The sequence below is a fragment of the Lissotriton vulgaris genome, chromosome 5, assembly GCF_964263255.1.
Source record: "Lissotriton vulgaris chromosome 5, aLisVul1.2, whole genome shotgun sequence".
Classification (NCBI taxonomy): Eukaryota; Metazoa; Chordata; class Amphibia; order Caudata; family Salamandridae; genus Lissotriton; species Lissotriton vulgaris.
This window is the reverse complement of record NC_141693.1, coordinates 1,710,752,756-1,710,770,603: the sequence shown is the minus strand read 5'-3', so window position 1 is coordinate 1,710,770,603 and position 17,848 is coordinate 1,710,752,756. Positions and strand designations below refer to the sequence as shown.

Here is a 17,848-nt window from a genome sequence, read left to right as displayed (position 1 = left end):
GAACTACACTGATAAAAGGCAAGCAGTTATTCACAGTAATTTTCTACATTTGGATCGTGACAAAATACGACCAGAAGGGAGTGTTTTTGTTAAATGTTCTAAAGTGACAAATTTACCTTTCCCCACGACATATTGGCGATGACACTTGCTTAGGTACATCTCAGACACACCAACATATTTGCATGGAAAGCAACTTTAAAAAGTTGCATACTGAGTAAAATTTAAGTGAAATCAATGTAGCATGAATTAACAGACTAACATCCACCTTGAACTGGAATAATCTGAAACACCACAATAGGATAATGGTGCAGTTACAAATAAAAGACAAACTTTGCATTCCGGTATAAATCAATTTTATTCAATGAAGACAGTGTGATGTTCTCGAATTCGAATGAAACGAGACCCACACAATAATGGTTTAAATGCTGCAGTTAAGACACTTTGGAAGACGAGTAGCCCGGCAAAATAATGGGTTTTAAAAATGTTTCAAGCCACAGAAAAGAACAGTCTTCATGCACACAAGCTCACACACGCACACCTATGAAAGAATATATATATTTTTTATAATAAAAATACAAAATTCACATAGATGTGAAGGCAAGGTTTGTGACAAGCTCGTCTGACTGTTGAGGACAGAAAAAGTCAGCCAACATCAATTAAAATAGCCTTCTCAGCGTCTTCTTGATGGAGAGGAAAAATTCCAGGGAACTGATGGACCAGATCCTGGTTTCAAAAGGATTCTCCACTGGACTCTTTCAGAGCTTGATTAATCAGTAAACTCCGATTTGGTAGTAAAATGGTGTACCACACTGCAGTCCTTTGGTACAGATCTATTGGCAACATGATACAGTATATTCAAAGTCAATGAAAACATCAATTGGCACACCTTGCATAAAAAAGGTTTGGATCTTTGTTGTTTCAGTTCATATGTTTCTAACCCAACTAATGTTTGCATTTATTTATACAGCACCTTACACATCACAGCATTAACCCCTTGGAAAGTTCTGGCAAGTCTTTCTGCAGGTATGTTACCGCTTGCGTTCTCCTTTCTGCGTTCTTTTTTTTTCCTTTTCCTTACGGTCTTGCTTAACCAGTTTATCCTTCTCTCTCTGTTGCTTGTCCTGCTCCTTCTTCTTCTGGGATTCCTCTCGAAGGGATTCTTTTTCCAACCTCCTTGCACAGAGGACGTCTTCCACATTTGTATTTTTAAAGAGAGCTGAATTTCAGTTAAGAGGAAAATTCACTGAAAGTCGAATATTCTGCCTTCATGCACAGTAGGATCGGTTTAGTTACCCATCTGAAAGGCCCTTTACCAAGCTACCAAATAAACAGGTGCACGTTTCATGGGAAGACAATATCGAGTCATTCTATTATCAAGGCCTGCAACTACTGATCAGTGGTGTGAACGCAGTATCTTGTGTAACTCTGATTTCTGACCTACTCAGTTTACGAAGTTTCCGGTTTGAGTTAACTTTAACCATCATTTTGTCTACTTTTAGATTTGATGACTGTCGAAATTTCTTTCACAAAACTATTCACACACAGCAGGAAACCCCACATGCAGAATACTTTGTAAATTAGGAGTCGGGATCTTAGCCTGACTCAGCATGCAGAACCCCCACGAACGCGGCTGAGTCAGATGAAGACGGTTTATGAGGTGGCCCAGGATGTCATACAGCCAATGACGTCACCAACGTCACTGGTATAACAAACATTTAAACAAGTTTGAGTGGATTTTCAAAACGAAAGCCACTTGGAAAGGATACATCAGGCACAAAGAATGGCAAAAACAATGATTTCTATTTTACAGAAGAAGAAATATTAAACATGTATTTTCAGAAGTTAAAAAAATCGACAATAAGCGTTGGACACCGAGTAGGCAAAGGGCAAAAGGATACATTTTTCCAATGGGATGGCCACAGTGGCAGCTGCTCCTTTCTCTTCATCCGCTTCAGTGCTACGAATTAAGGAAGTAATACCCAACATTCACGTGGAACTAGTGCATGTGTTTTATTACTCTCCCTCGTGTTCCCCCCTTCTCCCATCACTCCGTGCACGCTGTGTTTTTCCCTCCTCAGTCCCCAGCTCGTCCATTCCTTCTAACACAATTATTTTTTTCTCCCCCAAATCAGCCTTCTCCCTTGCTGCCCTCGACTTTTTCTCCAAGCACTCCTTCCAGTCCCACTGTCATTCTTTTTTTTCTAAAATCTTTTTAGACTTTTGAAAGGCCTGACAGATGCCATTTGCATCTGGGCCACTCCTTTTTAAAAATGCACTTTTGCTTAAATTTTTTTATCTACCACTCCAGTAGTTGCATGAGCCCTGGAAGGTGCCATCTCCACGATATGCATCTCGCACTCTAGAATCTGATTTCTATGCTAAGACAGCTGAGCAAGATAAGAGACTGGTGGAAACCTGCAAATCAGGTCATAAAAGGTAACACTGAGTAGAGTAAAAACACTGGGCATTTTCAAAGCAATGAAAGGGCAACAGTAGCAGACAGTCATCTATGGAAACAACATTTCTGGTATAAAAAAAGAGCGATTACTTTGCACTGAATGATCCTCAATTTACAAAGTGGCAAGAGACTCAAGGTGTGATACTCAGACACAACTGTATATTTTTTATTTTAAGGGCAGCAAAATGGCATTGCTGCAAATGTGACTTGCTGAAAATACTTAGGTCTCCTTGTTTTTTAGGATTCATTTTTAGGTCTTGGCTAGGCAGCGCATGCGCTGTCTCGTCGAGAGATGCTGTATACAGTATTGTGGAGAAGCTCCGCCCACTTTCTGCCCATGTTTTTGATTGGCTCAAATCTGAAATGCTGCATTCTGATTGGTTGCCGGTGTATTAGTCCTGCCTCCTTACTGCTGTGACGTCATTTTTATCCTTGCATGGCTATCAGCCCCTTTACTTCAGCAACTCTTTTGTTCCCCTGCCTCCCCCTGTTCCCTCTCGCAGTCCGTGACTTCTCTGGCCACCTCCATTCCACCACCCACTCCCGTTCCTGCCTTCTCCCGCGCCCGCATTTTTTATTACAATGCAATAGGACTCACGTAAATACGAGTCCTTTTGCATTTGTAAATGCTTTTTTTCATTTGATTGTCTGCCTGCATTTGCACTTCCTTTTGCCTGACCGTGCCCAGACTCTCGCATGTGCACGATGCTTTACATCGTGCGCATGCACGCTAAAAGTCTGCCTCTTGTTTTGTAACTTTCGACGCTCTGTGCGCTATAACTTTGTAGCAGTGAGTTTTTGTCGAGCCTGAAAGAGATTCGCCTCTGAGGGGCCACAGGGGACTCCAACCCTGATCTAGAAATTCATATTGTTGAAATATTTTCATCACCTCATATTCGGGTCCCTGGTTGCGCGCCCGTTCGCAGTGTTGTGACTTTTGTTAGTGGCGCTGTCAGTCAGCAATGGGGAACAACAGCTACACAGAGACCACCCCACCACAAAAAAAAGAAGGCACCTCCTGTTGCAAGGTTTAACAGTTTGGGGCCCTGGGCTGGAAAAGAGGAGTCTATTCTTTCGAGCACAGGTGATGCTGGGGTGATTTTAAAAGCCCCACTGTGGGTAATTCCAGTAATTGTGTTGTGCCCAGAGAGGGCCCCAGGGCTCCGGAAGCTCCGGTAATGAGGCGCTTATAAAAAGCATTGGGGTGAGGAAGTGACGAGGGAGCTGAAAGAAATATGGCATTTTGGCTTCTCTGTGGCCAGACAGAAAGCTTAAGTTTTACATTAAAAACATATCGGCCCTACTGCAATAGTATGTCTTCGCAACAGTGGGGAAGCCAGAAATCATTTTTTAAAAACCCTCAGTATTTTGAATTTCATGAATGGATTTCATTGGTAAAGACACCTCCAAATTAGTTAGTGCTCTATAACCTTTTAAAATTCTTACATTTTTTTTTTGAAGATGTAGTAATTGATGATGTGATTTACAAATTGTTGTTGTCTAACTTCTGTAAATATTGGTAGTCTCATTGAGTGCTAAATCCTTAAATTATTATTAAGTAATCTTAACCTGCTTCTTGGCGCTTTGAGCGAATGAAAGGGTTTGGCGTTGATGGAGCAAGGTGATGAAACAAAATGTTGTGTACCCTTGTAAAATCATACTCCAATAACCATAACTTGTATTAATGAAACATCGTGCATGAATAACCAACATAGAATAAGAAATACCTCTACACAAATACAAGTGGGAAATTAATCTTGCTTGTGTTGCAATCAAAATTAACTAATTATGTAATTTCGTAAAGTTAAAACTAATAAGCAGCTTTTAATTCAATGGAATGCGGCCTAAATGTGCTTTTGTTTGTGTGTCTTTGTGCAAAAACGTGAAGATAGAGTAAGTATATTGCGCTTAAATGTAGCTATTTGCTAAGTAAATACTAATTGGGAAAACCTTAGTAAGGGCGGAGGTAAACAGAAGGGTTAAATGATTTAAATTAACGTTTGTTTGTATTTGTTTTCATGGTAGTTCCCATTCTTGTATCGTGAGGCCTAAGAGAAAATGGAGTCACTCGATAATTGTGGCCACAAAAGAACTGCGCATGTGTGAAAAATTGAATGCGAGCAGCTTGAGCCCGGACTGAGTAAAGTTCAAGGTTGTTCTGTACTGGAAGTGCAGATGCCTGCCAAGTGATGAGCACAGTGGTATAGAACGAGGAAAAGTTAAAGGACGTTGCGAATGGAGAACGGACTAGGCTGGACACCGAGTAAAATAATAGACCCCTTAGAAAAATTGTGGACGGAAGGAAACCTAAGTTTCGATGACGAGATGCTGTTCATCCACCGCTAAACTGTCCAATCAGAACTCACATTGAAGTTGAAAGATACAATATTAGTTAGATAGAGCTAGTGAAAAAGGTATAAAAAGTGCCGATTTTAAGGAAGGGGATCGCTTCCTTCCATTTCCTCCTGAGATGCTGCCGGTTTGCCGATTTTCCTGAGATGTAAGAAATCTGCCTAACACGGTTTTCTTTTACAGGGAAATGCACTTTATCTGAGACTTTAGCTAGGGATGTTAGGAGAATAGGTGAATAGTTTGGGAACTATCTGTCTTTTGCTAATATCTGATCTATTAAAATAATGAAAATGTCTCTTCTTGGATTTTTCTAAATTAAATGATTTAACTGTCCTAAATCTGAATCCTTATATTTTAAATGTTGAATTTTCTGAAATAAAATAAATAAAAGTGAATGATTTTAGACATGCTAAATTTGCTATTAATAAAAATTAGATAGAGAATCAAGCTGTTCTTGAGTTTTCCTACGCCTAAATTTCTTACTAGCAGATCTATCGAACTCAAAGGTAGTGTGTCTAATAAAATGTCTTATTTTATAAAACCATGGTAAAATATCTAAAAACTGCAGGTGTAAATAGTATAAATATGCCAATTAGTTTTTAGACACTCCACTTCGATACAGCAGCTTTTCCATTGATTTTCACCGATCCATGAAGTAAAGAATAAGTGTTCAAGAGTGATTCGCAGTGTTATGGGCCCCACTGTTTCAGAGTATGCTAGAAATTATACTTCAGGGAGAGTTGACATGTCTTTAGGAATTATTTCTGGAAGGGCGCTGCATCAGCGTGAATTGGTGGCAATCAAAATTGGCCTAAGTATTTTGCTTAAGTGCCAACTTCTCAAAGTTCCTTTCTGGGTCTGATCATTGTTAATCGCTTGTAAAACTGTCCCCTGGCACCAGTTCTCATCCTCACAGCAGCTCTGTGTCTGCTCCCTACACTGCCAGGCAGTGCAAGCTGCTCAAACTGCCCACCGCTGCCGGGGACTGTTCCTCAGACTTCTCACCAGTGCCAGCTTCTCACACCGACGTAACTGAACCCGAACTTTGTTACCAGTGCCTTGTTTCTTGGATTCCATATGGACAGCGATCTCAACTTCAAAGCACTCCTGGCGCTCAAAACCACCCCTGCTTGGCGTCAGCTATCCATGACCTGCTCAGTGAATCTTCCCTCCCAGAAGGTGACTTTAAAATACCTGTACAAGAACTGTTCTGTCTGACCTGACGGAGGCCGTCCCCTACTTCACAGCCACACAGCCTTCTCCTTTGAAGAGTGTCCTTCATGATGCACCCTGCTGTAATGAAGAACTCTGGTAAACTATTTAGAAACCAAATACAAGCATTCAGAGCCCAGTGGGCGCCTCACTTCTTGACCACTCGCTGCTCGCCTCTCGCATCCGTTCACCTTCCAAAAACACACATTCGCAAACCAAACACGCTACACAAACCTGTGGCACTCAATGCTAACCTCACACAGGTGTTGCTGCAAACCTTCCCCTTCACAATAGTGAGTAAACAAAAAATAAAATAAATCCTCCAATAAGGCCACATTGCATAACAGACAGCATAATTACTGCGAACAATACATTATATGTGTATATAAATATAAACAAGCATTGGCTTAGCCAATAGGTCTCGCCTTTGGGACCTTATAAGTGTTTAGCCATGCAACAGTTGATGTTGTTGCACCAAGGATATTGTGCTGGATAACTAAACACTTACAAGTTTTCAAAGGCAAGACCTATTGGCTATGCCAATGCCTGTTTTATCATTTACGTCTGTATTTATCCATATTTATTTTTTGGCCATCTTATTAGTATTTGGCCATATCTATAGTATTCTGAGAATAAACTTTGTCAAAAAATGGTATATTTCTGCATCTATTTAACTCTTAGACTTGCACTCATGTGTGGTTGCCTGTTACGTTTTAGCATACTAAGCAACAGCATATAACAAAACAAAACACACAGAGGTACATATTAGTGTTGAACTACAAATATATGCTAACACACGCCTGTATTTAAGAAAATCTCATCCTGTTTTGTAACTTCCAGTGTTGCATATCTGCTCAGCTTTTGCCTGGAATTCATGAAAACAGCATGGAGAGTCTCTCACAGGAAACCATTTTCAGTATTTTTCCCCTCTTAAAAATAAAGGCAGGAAAAACATTTTTTTGTCTGTATTTATTTGTAAAAATCAGTAAAAACGGAAAACTGGGATTCTTAAAAATAATATACTGTGAGCATGCCAGTGGCGTCTGGTAGCTGCTCTACGCTGGCACTCTGCATCACATAGGAGAGTAAAAGGGAAGAAGAGTCCAAGAAAGATGGATTTCAGAACTACACTTTTTTCATTTACATGTATTATCTCCAAAAGTAACTTAAATAGCGTGGTGTATTACAGTATACTGCGTGTTCCCCATTCCCAGTATATCTGACTGGTGTCTGGAATGCAAAGAATGAATGATGTAATAAAATGTTGGTGTGTTATCTAGAGCGGAAGCTAGGAAACCGGAACAGATGGAGGGAGAATGGAGCCCACCAAGACCTGCTTTTGGTGTACCCTAATGGCCTAACATGAAATAAAGAACCTACTTCCCAATGGAATGGTTCTTGTATGAAGAACCATGAGAAAATAAGATTTTTATATAGGTGTACCTGCACTTTCCCCCTCCAAAACAATGGTTAAATGAACACAGACTACAGTTGCTTGCAGCAGAGAAGAGCAGAACCAATTATGTCAACTCTATTTTGAATTAGATTTTCATTTTTATATTTGAACCTTGAAAAATGTCAGTCGACTTCAAGACAACATTTTACATCAGAAAGTTCATTAGTAGATGTTATCAACTTTTCATTTAGAGCCTTATAACATGGTTCTGAAGACTTCGATACAAGGATAGTTTTAAATTATATATTCTATTATTTAATTTAGCCCCGGTGCACTGCTGCAGAGCCTCAGCAGAATGCAGTTGCTACTAGACATATAGAAAATAATGTACGAGTATAAGCATTTATTAGTTTGCCTAAATGTACATGGTGTCAAACTTACATTACACAGCGTAATGGTAAGAGCCAATAATTTAAAACCCTGTTTGCATTAACATTTGCAATTTATTTTTTATATCTGTTTAAAGCGCACTAAAGGCCTAGCAATACTGCATACAACAAAGGGCTAGCTTCTCTGCTGGAAACATACTGACAACCTATTATAAATAATGCGGTAATGGCTAAATATCTGTGCTAATGCCTATGTAATATTCCTTTTCTTCCTGAAGGCTGGAAATACTGAGGTGTGCTGATTCGTGCAGCATCTGCATTCAGTTAACTCCAACTTTCGTAGCCGAGACTCCCTCAAGGATTTACTGAGTCTCCGCTGATCTTTTGCCAAGCTTTAGAGAAAGATTTGAACACTTAGCCTTATAATGGTCTCTACTTTGGTGCAGGATTTATTGTTGTCCTCTAATTTTAGATCACTGCAAAGCTGACTCAGTCTCCCTCCTCACTCATTTGGCTAGGAAGGGGTATAATGCTTCAAAGGAGAAAATGCTAATTTGCCTCCCTGGGGTGCATTATTTTGAGCAGGAAATCTCTGCCGGACAGCACGGCCCGTCCAAGGGAATGGAAGCCATTCACAAGTTGCCCCTTCCAGTGACTGTCTCCCAGGTACAAACTTTCTTGGTTATTTATGTCTAGGCACTGTAGAGACTATAGTGGATACCATGGTACATGCCATCACAAAAGATAGTGCCGAACATTTGCAGTGGTCTAGAGAAGTGTTTGGCAGATGAAACAAACCCTTCTCTTTGAGCCTGCTTAGGGCCTCCCTGATTATATTAAACCATATACTCTGTACTGTCATGAACACTATGGATTTGCCCTTGGAGTACTGGTTCCAAATCATGGGGACTGGGAAAGGCCCACAGTATATGATTGGTCTGCTTTGGACTCAGTCACAGCTGGGCTCCCTCTAAGTCTCTGTAGCTGCTCGGCCCACCTTACTGAAGCATCTGAGCATATTGCATTGAGCTCCACCCTGATGGTTGCTGTTCCCCACGATGCCAATGCTCTTCTCACCATTGTAACACAACGCCTTTCCACCCCATGCTGTCCCGATATCAAATTTTGTTGTTTGCAACTCATCTTACCCTTGCCGATGCCCCAGCCTGAACCCGGCATCTCTAATGCCCACTAGTAAGGAGGCTAGACAAGCTGCCTTGTTGCAAACCAATGAGGCTGCTATGTACATTGTACAATCCAATTTGTTTTTCAAACTCACTTTCACTAATCGGTCTCTTCTATAGGAGCAAACCTCCAAAATTGAGAAACAATATTGCATCAAACAGAAGTGCACAGGGAACCTGGAAGAAGTGTGGAGATCTGTGCGTGATCTCAAAGAAATGTCCTCTTCACAACCTTGCAGGGTTGTAGAAGGAAGCTGCATATGTTGGTAGGGATGGCATGATTTGTTGAGTTGCACCCAATTGTTATGCACCCTTCTTCTTTCAATCGCCTGGAAGTATTACCACTCCTTTTTCATCTGCCAGTTCGGTAACGCTGGGAAAGCGATCTAGACCACACCCTACTGCTCACCCACCTTCTCTTAGCACCATTGTTCACCTCCAAATGGAATCATCCAGATGCCCAAATATGCCTTTTATTCTCATGTACTCCTAATTGTTTGCAAATTTTCGTGGTGGTTGAAACTTATTCTTGTGCATGAGCAGATGCCAGGACTGAGGCTTAGCACCAACGTCAAGACTTTATTGCTGATCTCGAAATCTGAATTCGCCACTCGAGCAACCAAGAAACATATTTCATTTCATCAGTAGTACAGAAGCGTTGCGCACCTTTTAAGATCAACCAACACTTTCATGGTGCCAATCACCCTGAGTCAGCAGGAAAAGTAGAAAGCAACAATTATGTGCTTACAAACAAGATAGAAAAGGTCTGTTCTGAAAGTCAACTGAAATGGTATGATGCTTTACCATTATCTCAGTGGCCATCAGGGACAAGTTAGAGACCAAGACTGGGCCCCTATGAGATTGTTATATTACACCCTATAATGTAATGGTATGCCCAGACGTGGGCCCCTTGCTCACTTTGCCACTTGATTCAAGCTAGCCTGGTTGATGAGGGGTTTTACCCCGAAATCGGTCCCAGGACGCTTGTTTCAGGTCCAGGGCAGACCTGGCTTGGCAGTTGGGGCTGGACTAGTCCCATGAGGGACAGTGTCAAGACTGATTTGCATACAGCTGGGTCTGAAATGGGGTGGCGAAGTGAGCTATAGAAAGATGAATGATTCAATCCAGATCTGTGACTGGGGGAGAGTGTCTGAAAAGTTTAAACGCTCCATCCATCATCTCCTTGTGTTTGCTTTGTACATCCTATAATGTTACCTTGAAACCCACCCATCTCAGCTGCTAATTTAGACTTGCAATTGAAGGATGATGATGCTCCTCTCAAATATTCCATAAAAATAATTTGCGATTTCTTAAGATTCAAGCTGTCTCACCTGATGGTTCGTATGAAGTCTTGCCACTCCCTGTCAGCTCGGAAACTGGGGTGACGTGCGGGCTCATCACAGTGTTGTGGACTGCTCTACCGAGTGCAAGCGTGCCGTAACTCCTGCAGACACCTGCCCTCTGTTATTTCCCTCTGAACCTGCATCCGTCCAGTGACAAGGGCGACCCACTGGAACAGCTCCTGTTGCTGCATTGCCTACTGTCAGTGGGCCAGATATCCAAAGAACGCTCTCCTCATCTACCCCTCCACGGTCTTGTATTGATACATCCACCTCCATCTCAGGTAACCTGCCATTTCCCGGATACTTGAACTGCTATCATCACTCATATCCTCAGCCTTTCTCTCATTGTGGGAAATGTCATTGCGGTGGAATGGGGAGTTGTGGGAAAAGCAAGCCATGCTGCAACTGTCCTTTAACGGAGTCAACACTCTGTGTATGAGAACAACCCTTACTTGATAAACAAATAATCTTTCTTCATGCTAGATCTGCACACATTTGCCTGCTGATGTTCTGGGGTTGTGCCTTTGCTAAGAGTGCCACTCAAAAAAAATTTAAAAAAATCTTGCCTTATCTGTTCTGCCCTGGGCATGACTGCTGGAATGTGCGGGTTGCTATAAACTGCTTAATCTTCAAATTCATCTTGCTGAATTTCAAAGGAGGCAGTTCTGTGACCATCAAGAAACTACTAACTGGAGTGTCTTTGTAGGCCTAAGTGAAAGTGACAATGTTTTAAAGACCATGCATCAAGAAGTAACCCCTTCTTAACAAAGTCTTCTCAATGGCTTGTTGTTTCACAAATGCAGATATCAATGCAAATTTCATCTGCAGCTAGCAAGTCCATTACTAGCTACGCCAAGTATGAGGTTAGGTATGCTATGAGGTCCTTGTAGCTAACATTCTAATATTCACCCTCTTCAACAGCAACAGGTGCGCCGGGAGGTCTCGAAAACAAACAGATCTTTCCCATGTTCTTCCCCAACTATGGGGTAGGATAGGCCTTCAGGAGACCAGGCATATGCTCAGATTCTGAAAAAAGCAGTCAATGCCACAACCATTTACTTATGTTTAACACCAGTCAGTTTGATCCCCAGAAGTGTATGTTTGTGCAGAACAGAACGGTTTTACTTTACATCCTCACAGCCAAAGGGAGGGGTTAGCGACTTGGGACAGGTGTGGAGAGTCATGTAAGAGGTTTGTAATTGTATTTATATAACGCTGCCCTGACGAGGCATCAAATCGCTTTTCAGTAAGTAGAACGCTACTCTGGAGCCCAAGAAAGATTAGTATAGGGAAATGAGTTAATTTGAGCAGTGGAATTCAAGTCTAGTAATTCAATAGGATAATAAAGGGAGGGAATAGTCTACAAAGTGTTATTTCGGAGATCATAGTAGAAGATAAGGTTTGGGATAGTTAAAAGGGGAGATGGAGGAGGGAAGAGTGTCTAAAAATTAATTAAGGATATAAGAGTAGTAAAATGAGGTTTGGGATAAGTCAAAGGAGGGATACATAAGGGAAGAATGTAGAAAGGGTTTTTGAGATATCATAGCAGTAGAATTAGGTTTAGAATGAGTCAAAGTGGAGGTAGAGGATATATTGAGATAAGTATAGGGTGAGACAGTAGTGCATTGGAGAGTTTGTGCTACAGTATGGTAAAAATGTGGCACTCATCTTCCCAACACCTCCCTCGACATTTAGAAACAGATCAACACTGTGGGAAAATAACATGAAATTCTAAGTGGCTTTTATTTCAGCCTGAGTGGCATATGATCTTGTTTATCAAGGACATTTGGGAACTCTGGAATGAAGATTTTTTAAATACAAATAGCCATAATTCTTGTCATAATAATTTTGTAGATTCCGATTAATTTGAGTCAGTGCATCATCCAACGTGTCTGTGAAAACAAAGGTGTTGCCTTTGGTTATCCGCTTGATGCAATCGAGGATGGTGAGAAAGGGTGCAACAATGAAGATTGCAAAACTGAAATCTTACATACCACTCTGTATTAATGAGCAATCTCATTTTATATCTGCTTAAAGCCCACTAAAGCCTGAACAGTCAGCAGTTTTACTTGAGAATATTGTACTTAAACTCTCAGGGTCTTCTTGCATTCTACCCACAAGAAGAGCCTTGGACCTGCGCATTAGGGCCTATCTGCAGTTTCTATCCATCACATGTTCTTTCTTCCATTCAATTACATGAATAAAAACCCTTTACTTGAAGCAAGGAATGCTAAAATTCTTATTTCAATGCTACATCTGACCAGGTGAGGCGAAGCCATGGTCCGTTAATTTGGCAGTCTACCCTTTGCTTATTTTGAATCTTGCTAGCACTTTGTATTATGCATGTGCATGACTTCTAAAAGCTATCCCAAGTGGCTGTTTTCTTTTACAGCCTATAAACATCCAAAATCTAGGTTTCCCTGGACGGTGCATATTTAAGCATATGTGGCCAATGTAGTATGTTTTTAGTTCTTAATTGTAACCATAGCATGCTTTAATCATAATTTTGTCACTGAATTTCAGAGGCTTTGCAATGACAGATGTCTCTTTTTAAAACTAGTACCATTTCAATGATGTCACTTTTTTCTGACTGTTTAGTGGTGATAAATCGGATTGAAATGTTGAAGTTTTTCAGTGATCAAGGATTTTGTTTGCACGCGGATCTCATTACTGGCTTTTAATAGAAATTGGGTCATTTCACCCCTTGCAGAAGCAGAATGCTGTTTTAGTAACTATGAGTATGTAGGTTCCTATGAGATTTTTTGGGCGATCCAGGTTTGAAAACTAGGGAACCAGATGCACACAACCATTTTGTGGTCGCAAACTCACGAAAACACAGGGGTTAGAACCACAAAATGGTGTAGGACCATGAACAAAAGTTCTTTCATGACTCGGAAAACACGTTCTGCCTCATAAAGGGCTTTTGAAACCCGTCACAAATTGCAAATAAGAGGGGGCATGAAGCAGATTCGTAAAGGGATGTATCAGCAGACTCAGGAGGAGCAGTCATGGGTGTTGATCCCTCCAATGGGTTTTCAAACGGGAAAGAGTTTTCTATTAGATGCAGCAAGCCTCCTCTTAATTAAATAGTTTTTTTGTTCTTTTTTTTTTTTTAGATAAAAAAGTTTTCTGTTTGGGTAAACAGATGAGCGAGGAGGGCGGTCTTAACCCTTGTATTGAAAGTGAGTATTTCCAGAGACTTGCTATTTCCCCCCAAATAATCTCCGTCACTGCGCCTGGTCAAAACACGCCACATCTTTTTTTAGCAGCAAGACGCCTCGGCATTCACACGCTTTATAATTTTTTTACTTACTAGTGCCTTCACGGCAGAGTAGAGTGCTCTCGGCCTCCACCCAGGAAATAATAACCCGGCACCCTTCAATGCAAATGGAGGCACTGCTGCTCTCCAAATGTGCATGATGGATCTCAGCAATGGCGTAACAATAGCCAGCTCGTGCAGTGCAGGGGTTCCGTGCTCCGGGTGGGGGGGGGGGGGGGGGCGGGGGGGGGGGGGGGGAGATGTCCTTCATGTACTTTGCAGGCACCCCTCCCACCCCAAGTTTCGTAATGCTACTGGATCTCAGTGCTAATATTAATGCTAACTGAAGGAATAGAGACATGGCCTTGTGTTTTTCTTGCAACATGCTTAGTAGTCATTGGTTGCTGAGTTTGTTGCTGTCGAACTACCAGGCCAGAAGAGCACCGATTTGTCTGCTTCAGCCTGTGCGCTCGCTATGTATGCCACAAGACAGACAGCCCAGTCGCTAAAGGAGCTCTTCATGTTGAGTACAGGCCACCACAAGAGGGCGAAAAGGGACGCAATGGACCGCGTGTTCCTTCTCCAGAGCCAAAAGGGAATCCTCAATCTCTTTGATTTCAAGTGTCCGGTGCACACCATGTACCGCTCCTATGCAATGACCTCTGACAGATACTTCAAAGGCTTCCCATTCAACTGCATCAGAGGAGGCAGAGCCCTGATTTAGCTTAAAATATTGAGCAACCTATTTCTGAACGGAGGCGCGTAAGGCATGGCCCTCTAGAATTGTCGTCTGCATGTGCAAGGTGGGACTGGCGAGTACGAGCAGCCTCAGCTCATTACCACCTTAAGCGGGTTATGATAGGAGGTGCTGCCACTAAAGTAATCAGCATGGTTTATATGAGGGCCTGAGTCGGAGGAACATAATATTTGATCTAAATGCATATGAAGACGACGAGGGGAAGATTAGGAGTAGACCCTCGGTTTGGGAAAATTATGTCACCATATGTCAAGGAGATTCCAATGTTTAAACCAGTGTACAAGGTCCTTGGCATTGTGGGAAGTACAGGCTTGTTGGAGGGAGGAACCGATCTTTCAAGGATTGTGTCTAGTGAACAATTAAAATCCTCCGCCAGGATCCAGGGCAGGTGCACCCATTGTGCTAATTGTAGAGACAACAAGGCTAAGAAGGAAACCTGATCAGTGTTTGGGGCGTAAATGCATCCAAGCACCGCTGAAGAACCATCTAGGAGTCCTTGCAGCAAAACATATCGTCCCTCCTGTCCATCACAGGAGCAGATAGCCGAAATATGGTCCCAACCCGAAACACACCCTCGTCCTAAGGCTGAGAAGGAAATAGAGTACACTTGACCCGGTCATCTCCTCTAAAGCTGCAAGGTCTTTTGCCCGTGAAATGGGTCTCATGAAATGGGTCTCATGCAATGGGGCAATGTGTGTACCTCTGTGCTTTAAGTAGGAGTAGACAAAGTAGCACTTGCTAGCTGGTCATATCCCTTTACTATTAAACATTACTATAGTACAATTAGTGGAAGAGCTAAAGCTGCAGATTGCTATCTCTGGGGCATTTTAACTAAGGCATCCACAAGGTTGTCCTGAGAGCCTATTGATGTAGCTATTTCACCAGCCCTCCAGCAGGTTTAGGAGATGCAAGTACCCATCCCCTACTTTGAACCATGGACACCAGAACGTTGAGGGGCAGAGAACAAACTGCTCCCCTTCCAAATTTGAAAAAACAGAACTAAAACCTTTGATAGGGGTGAGGTGTTCATTGTGGCTTCTGTAGCAAAATACTGCTCCTGGTTCTAAAGCAGTAGAGTCTGAGGCTAAGCGCCTAATTGTAAAGTGAGCATACACAAATAAACAAAGGTCAGCTTGTCAAAGGGTGATGAGTAGTGTGATGTTGTATGTACTTGCCTAGTATCATATTCTAGTGAGGAGTGGGCCCCCACCAAGCCAGTAGCACCCGGCATCATGTGTGTGGAGAGGGGCATTTTCAGGCATAGGATGTGCGTCACTTGTGCCTCTGCGTTAAGGGGGGATGAGCGCAATGATATCGTTATGGCACATGGGATACATGGGGGTGAGTCGTAATAGTTGATCTGCTGTCTGGGGATGGACAGCTGGTGGACCTCCCCAGAATCAGCAATTGGCAGTTGGGAGGTTATAGATGCCACCTCACTAGACAAGACTATTTGGTCCAACTTCATTGTCTCTGGAGCTTGCATGGAAGGTTGCTACAGCGGCTAAGACAAATTGTTGGCTCTCCTTCACCTGACCCCCTGATGGGACCATGACCTACACCCAATCAACCTGGGGCTTACTGGCCCTCCTCCGCTTGCACCCGCAGGAAAACCGCTCCCAACAGACTACCGGCTCCTAAGTACTGCAGAGAAAACAGTTCTTTCTAGTCTCAAGCCGCAACCGGGTTTTAGGAGAAGAGCGACGTGTTCTTGGCTACGATACAGAGTTTTGATGGCAATAGGAGCACATACTTTAGACCCAGTTTGCGCAACCTGTGCTTCACCCAAATGAACAACGCATGCTGAACTGCCACTCTGTATTCCAGAAACAGTATGATTTGGTGACTGTCAAGCTTCATGGGACCCGCTTGCCGAGTTTAGTGTAGGATTGCATTTCAGTCTTTGGAATGCAGCGGCTTAGCCAGAAGAGATCTTGGCGCAGAGCCCGGGTAAGGATGACGGCCTGTGAATTTGTGAGCCCTTAATATTGAGAAGAAGGTCAGCACCTGCAAAGGGATGAAGGCTTTGATCCATGTTTGGAGGATAAACGCCAGGTCCACACACTCTGTGCCTACTGCACCGATTTTAGATTCAAGGCAAATGTGTGACTTCTCAATTGCCTCCAGTACTGAGTCTAACTTACCTGGCATCAATGGAGAGGGAGGAGACCTTGAGGTGCCCTTCGAAGAAGATAGTTTCCCTGATTGTTGCATGTCTCTGAACAAGTGGGTCGAGATTCCTGCATGTTCCTCCCCAATAGTGGAGCTGGTGCAGCAGGCATTGGAGCAGATTACGAGGGTAATGCATGATTGGTGCTTGAGAAAAAGTCGCCGGGCAGACCAGCTTTTGGCACCCTCCAGCCTGGGTAGGAGCGTACTGCTCGTTCTATGGCATGTCATTACACGCCATGGCACAAGCAGGCCACTCCTATCCAGGGGCCCAAGGTCGCTGGAGTTCAGAAAAAACAACCCAGATCACGTCCACTCTTATGCTATGAGCATAGAAGACTGGATTCAGAAAGGTTAGGGAGAATCAGCTGTGCTCCATGCAGCGTGATACCTTGACTCCTGGGGCAGGCAAGTCATCCAAGTAGCCAGAACAGAAAGCGCTGCCCAGGTAGACCAAGCAACGGTCTACTGGCAGTATGGGTGAGGAGTCACAGGATTAACTGGAGTGTGCAATTCGGCGCTGCATCCTCATGTCAAAATGCAGCCGCTAGGCTTATAAGAAACGCCCCACTTCGCCATCACATCTCCCTACATCTGCGCAGCCTACATTGGCTGCCTGTTAAAAAGAGGATCCAGTTCAAGGCTCTGACCCTCGCCTATGGATCCAACAATGACAATGGCCCCAAATACTTAAAAATAAGACTATCCAAATACACCAAAAACAGAACTTTGTGTTCGAATCATCAGAGACTCCTAGCTATTCCACGTTTAAAAAAAGCAAGACTAGGCGGTCCCTCATATGCTTTTAAAACCGCCACTCTCTGGAACTCCATGCCGGAGCACCTCCGCAAGGCTAACTCAGAACCCCTTTTTAGGAAGTCTCTTAAGACCTGGCTATTTAGCCTGCCTTAGAGCCCTCCCCCACCTGGTACCTTTCCCCTAGCAATCGCTGTCCGCGCCGGGACACCACCGTCGGAGGTAGCTGTTTGTGCTCTACAAATTGCAATAATAATATTAATCTGTCTCACCTCCTGCACACTGCTTCCCTGTTGCATGGGGGCGGGGAGGAGCATGGAGGTCAAGTGGAGGGAGCACCTCAGCTCTCCGGGCCAGCCGCTATGTCCCCTGTGGCACAACACCTGCTCGTAGTGCAGATAAGTTTAGTCCACTTCCCCACTCCTGCAGAAGAGCCACGGCAGGGCTGGTGTGGGGTCAGTCCACTTTTCAGCCGCTGTTTACCCATGCCATGGTATGGGGCAAAACCCCAAGGGCCACGCAAAGCAAACGCTACCTGGCTCCAACCTGCAAGGGGCTCTAACAAAGTGTTCC

The 17,848-nt window shown here is 43.1% G+C and overlaps 1 protein-coding gene across 1 annotated transcript in view; it reads right to left on the bottom strand.

Annotated features, from left to right (window-relative positions):
* Positions 1-336: 336 nt before the first annotated feature.
* CCDC43 (coiled-coil domain containing 43) overlaps positions 337-17,848 on the bottom strand; it is a 123,982-nt gene continuing 106,470 nt past the window's right edge. Inside the window, exons 4-5 of the mRNA XM_086923890.1 lie at positions 1,899-1,954; positions 337-1,216 (exon numbers count right to left, since the gene is read on the bottom strand). Of these exons, the coding sequence (XP_086780016.1) occupies positions 1,029-1,216; positions 1,899-1,954 (244 nt within the window). The 3' untranslated portion in view covers positions 337-1,028. The remainder of the gene's footprint in view (positions 1,217-1,898; positions 1,955-17,848) is intronic.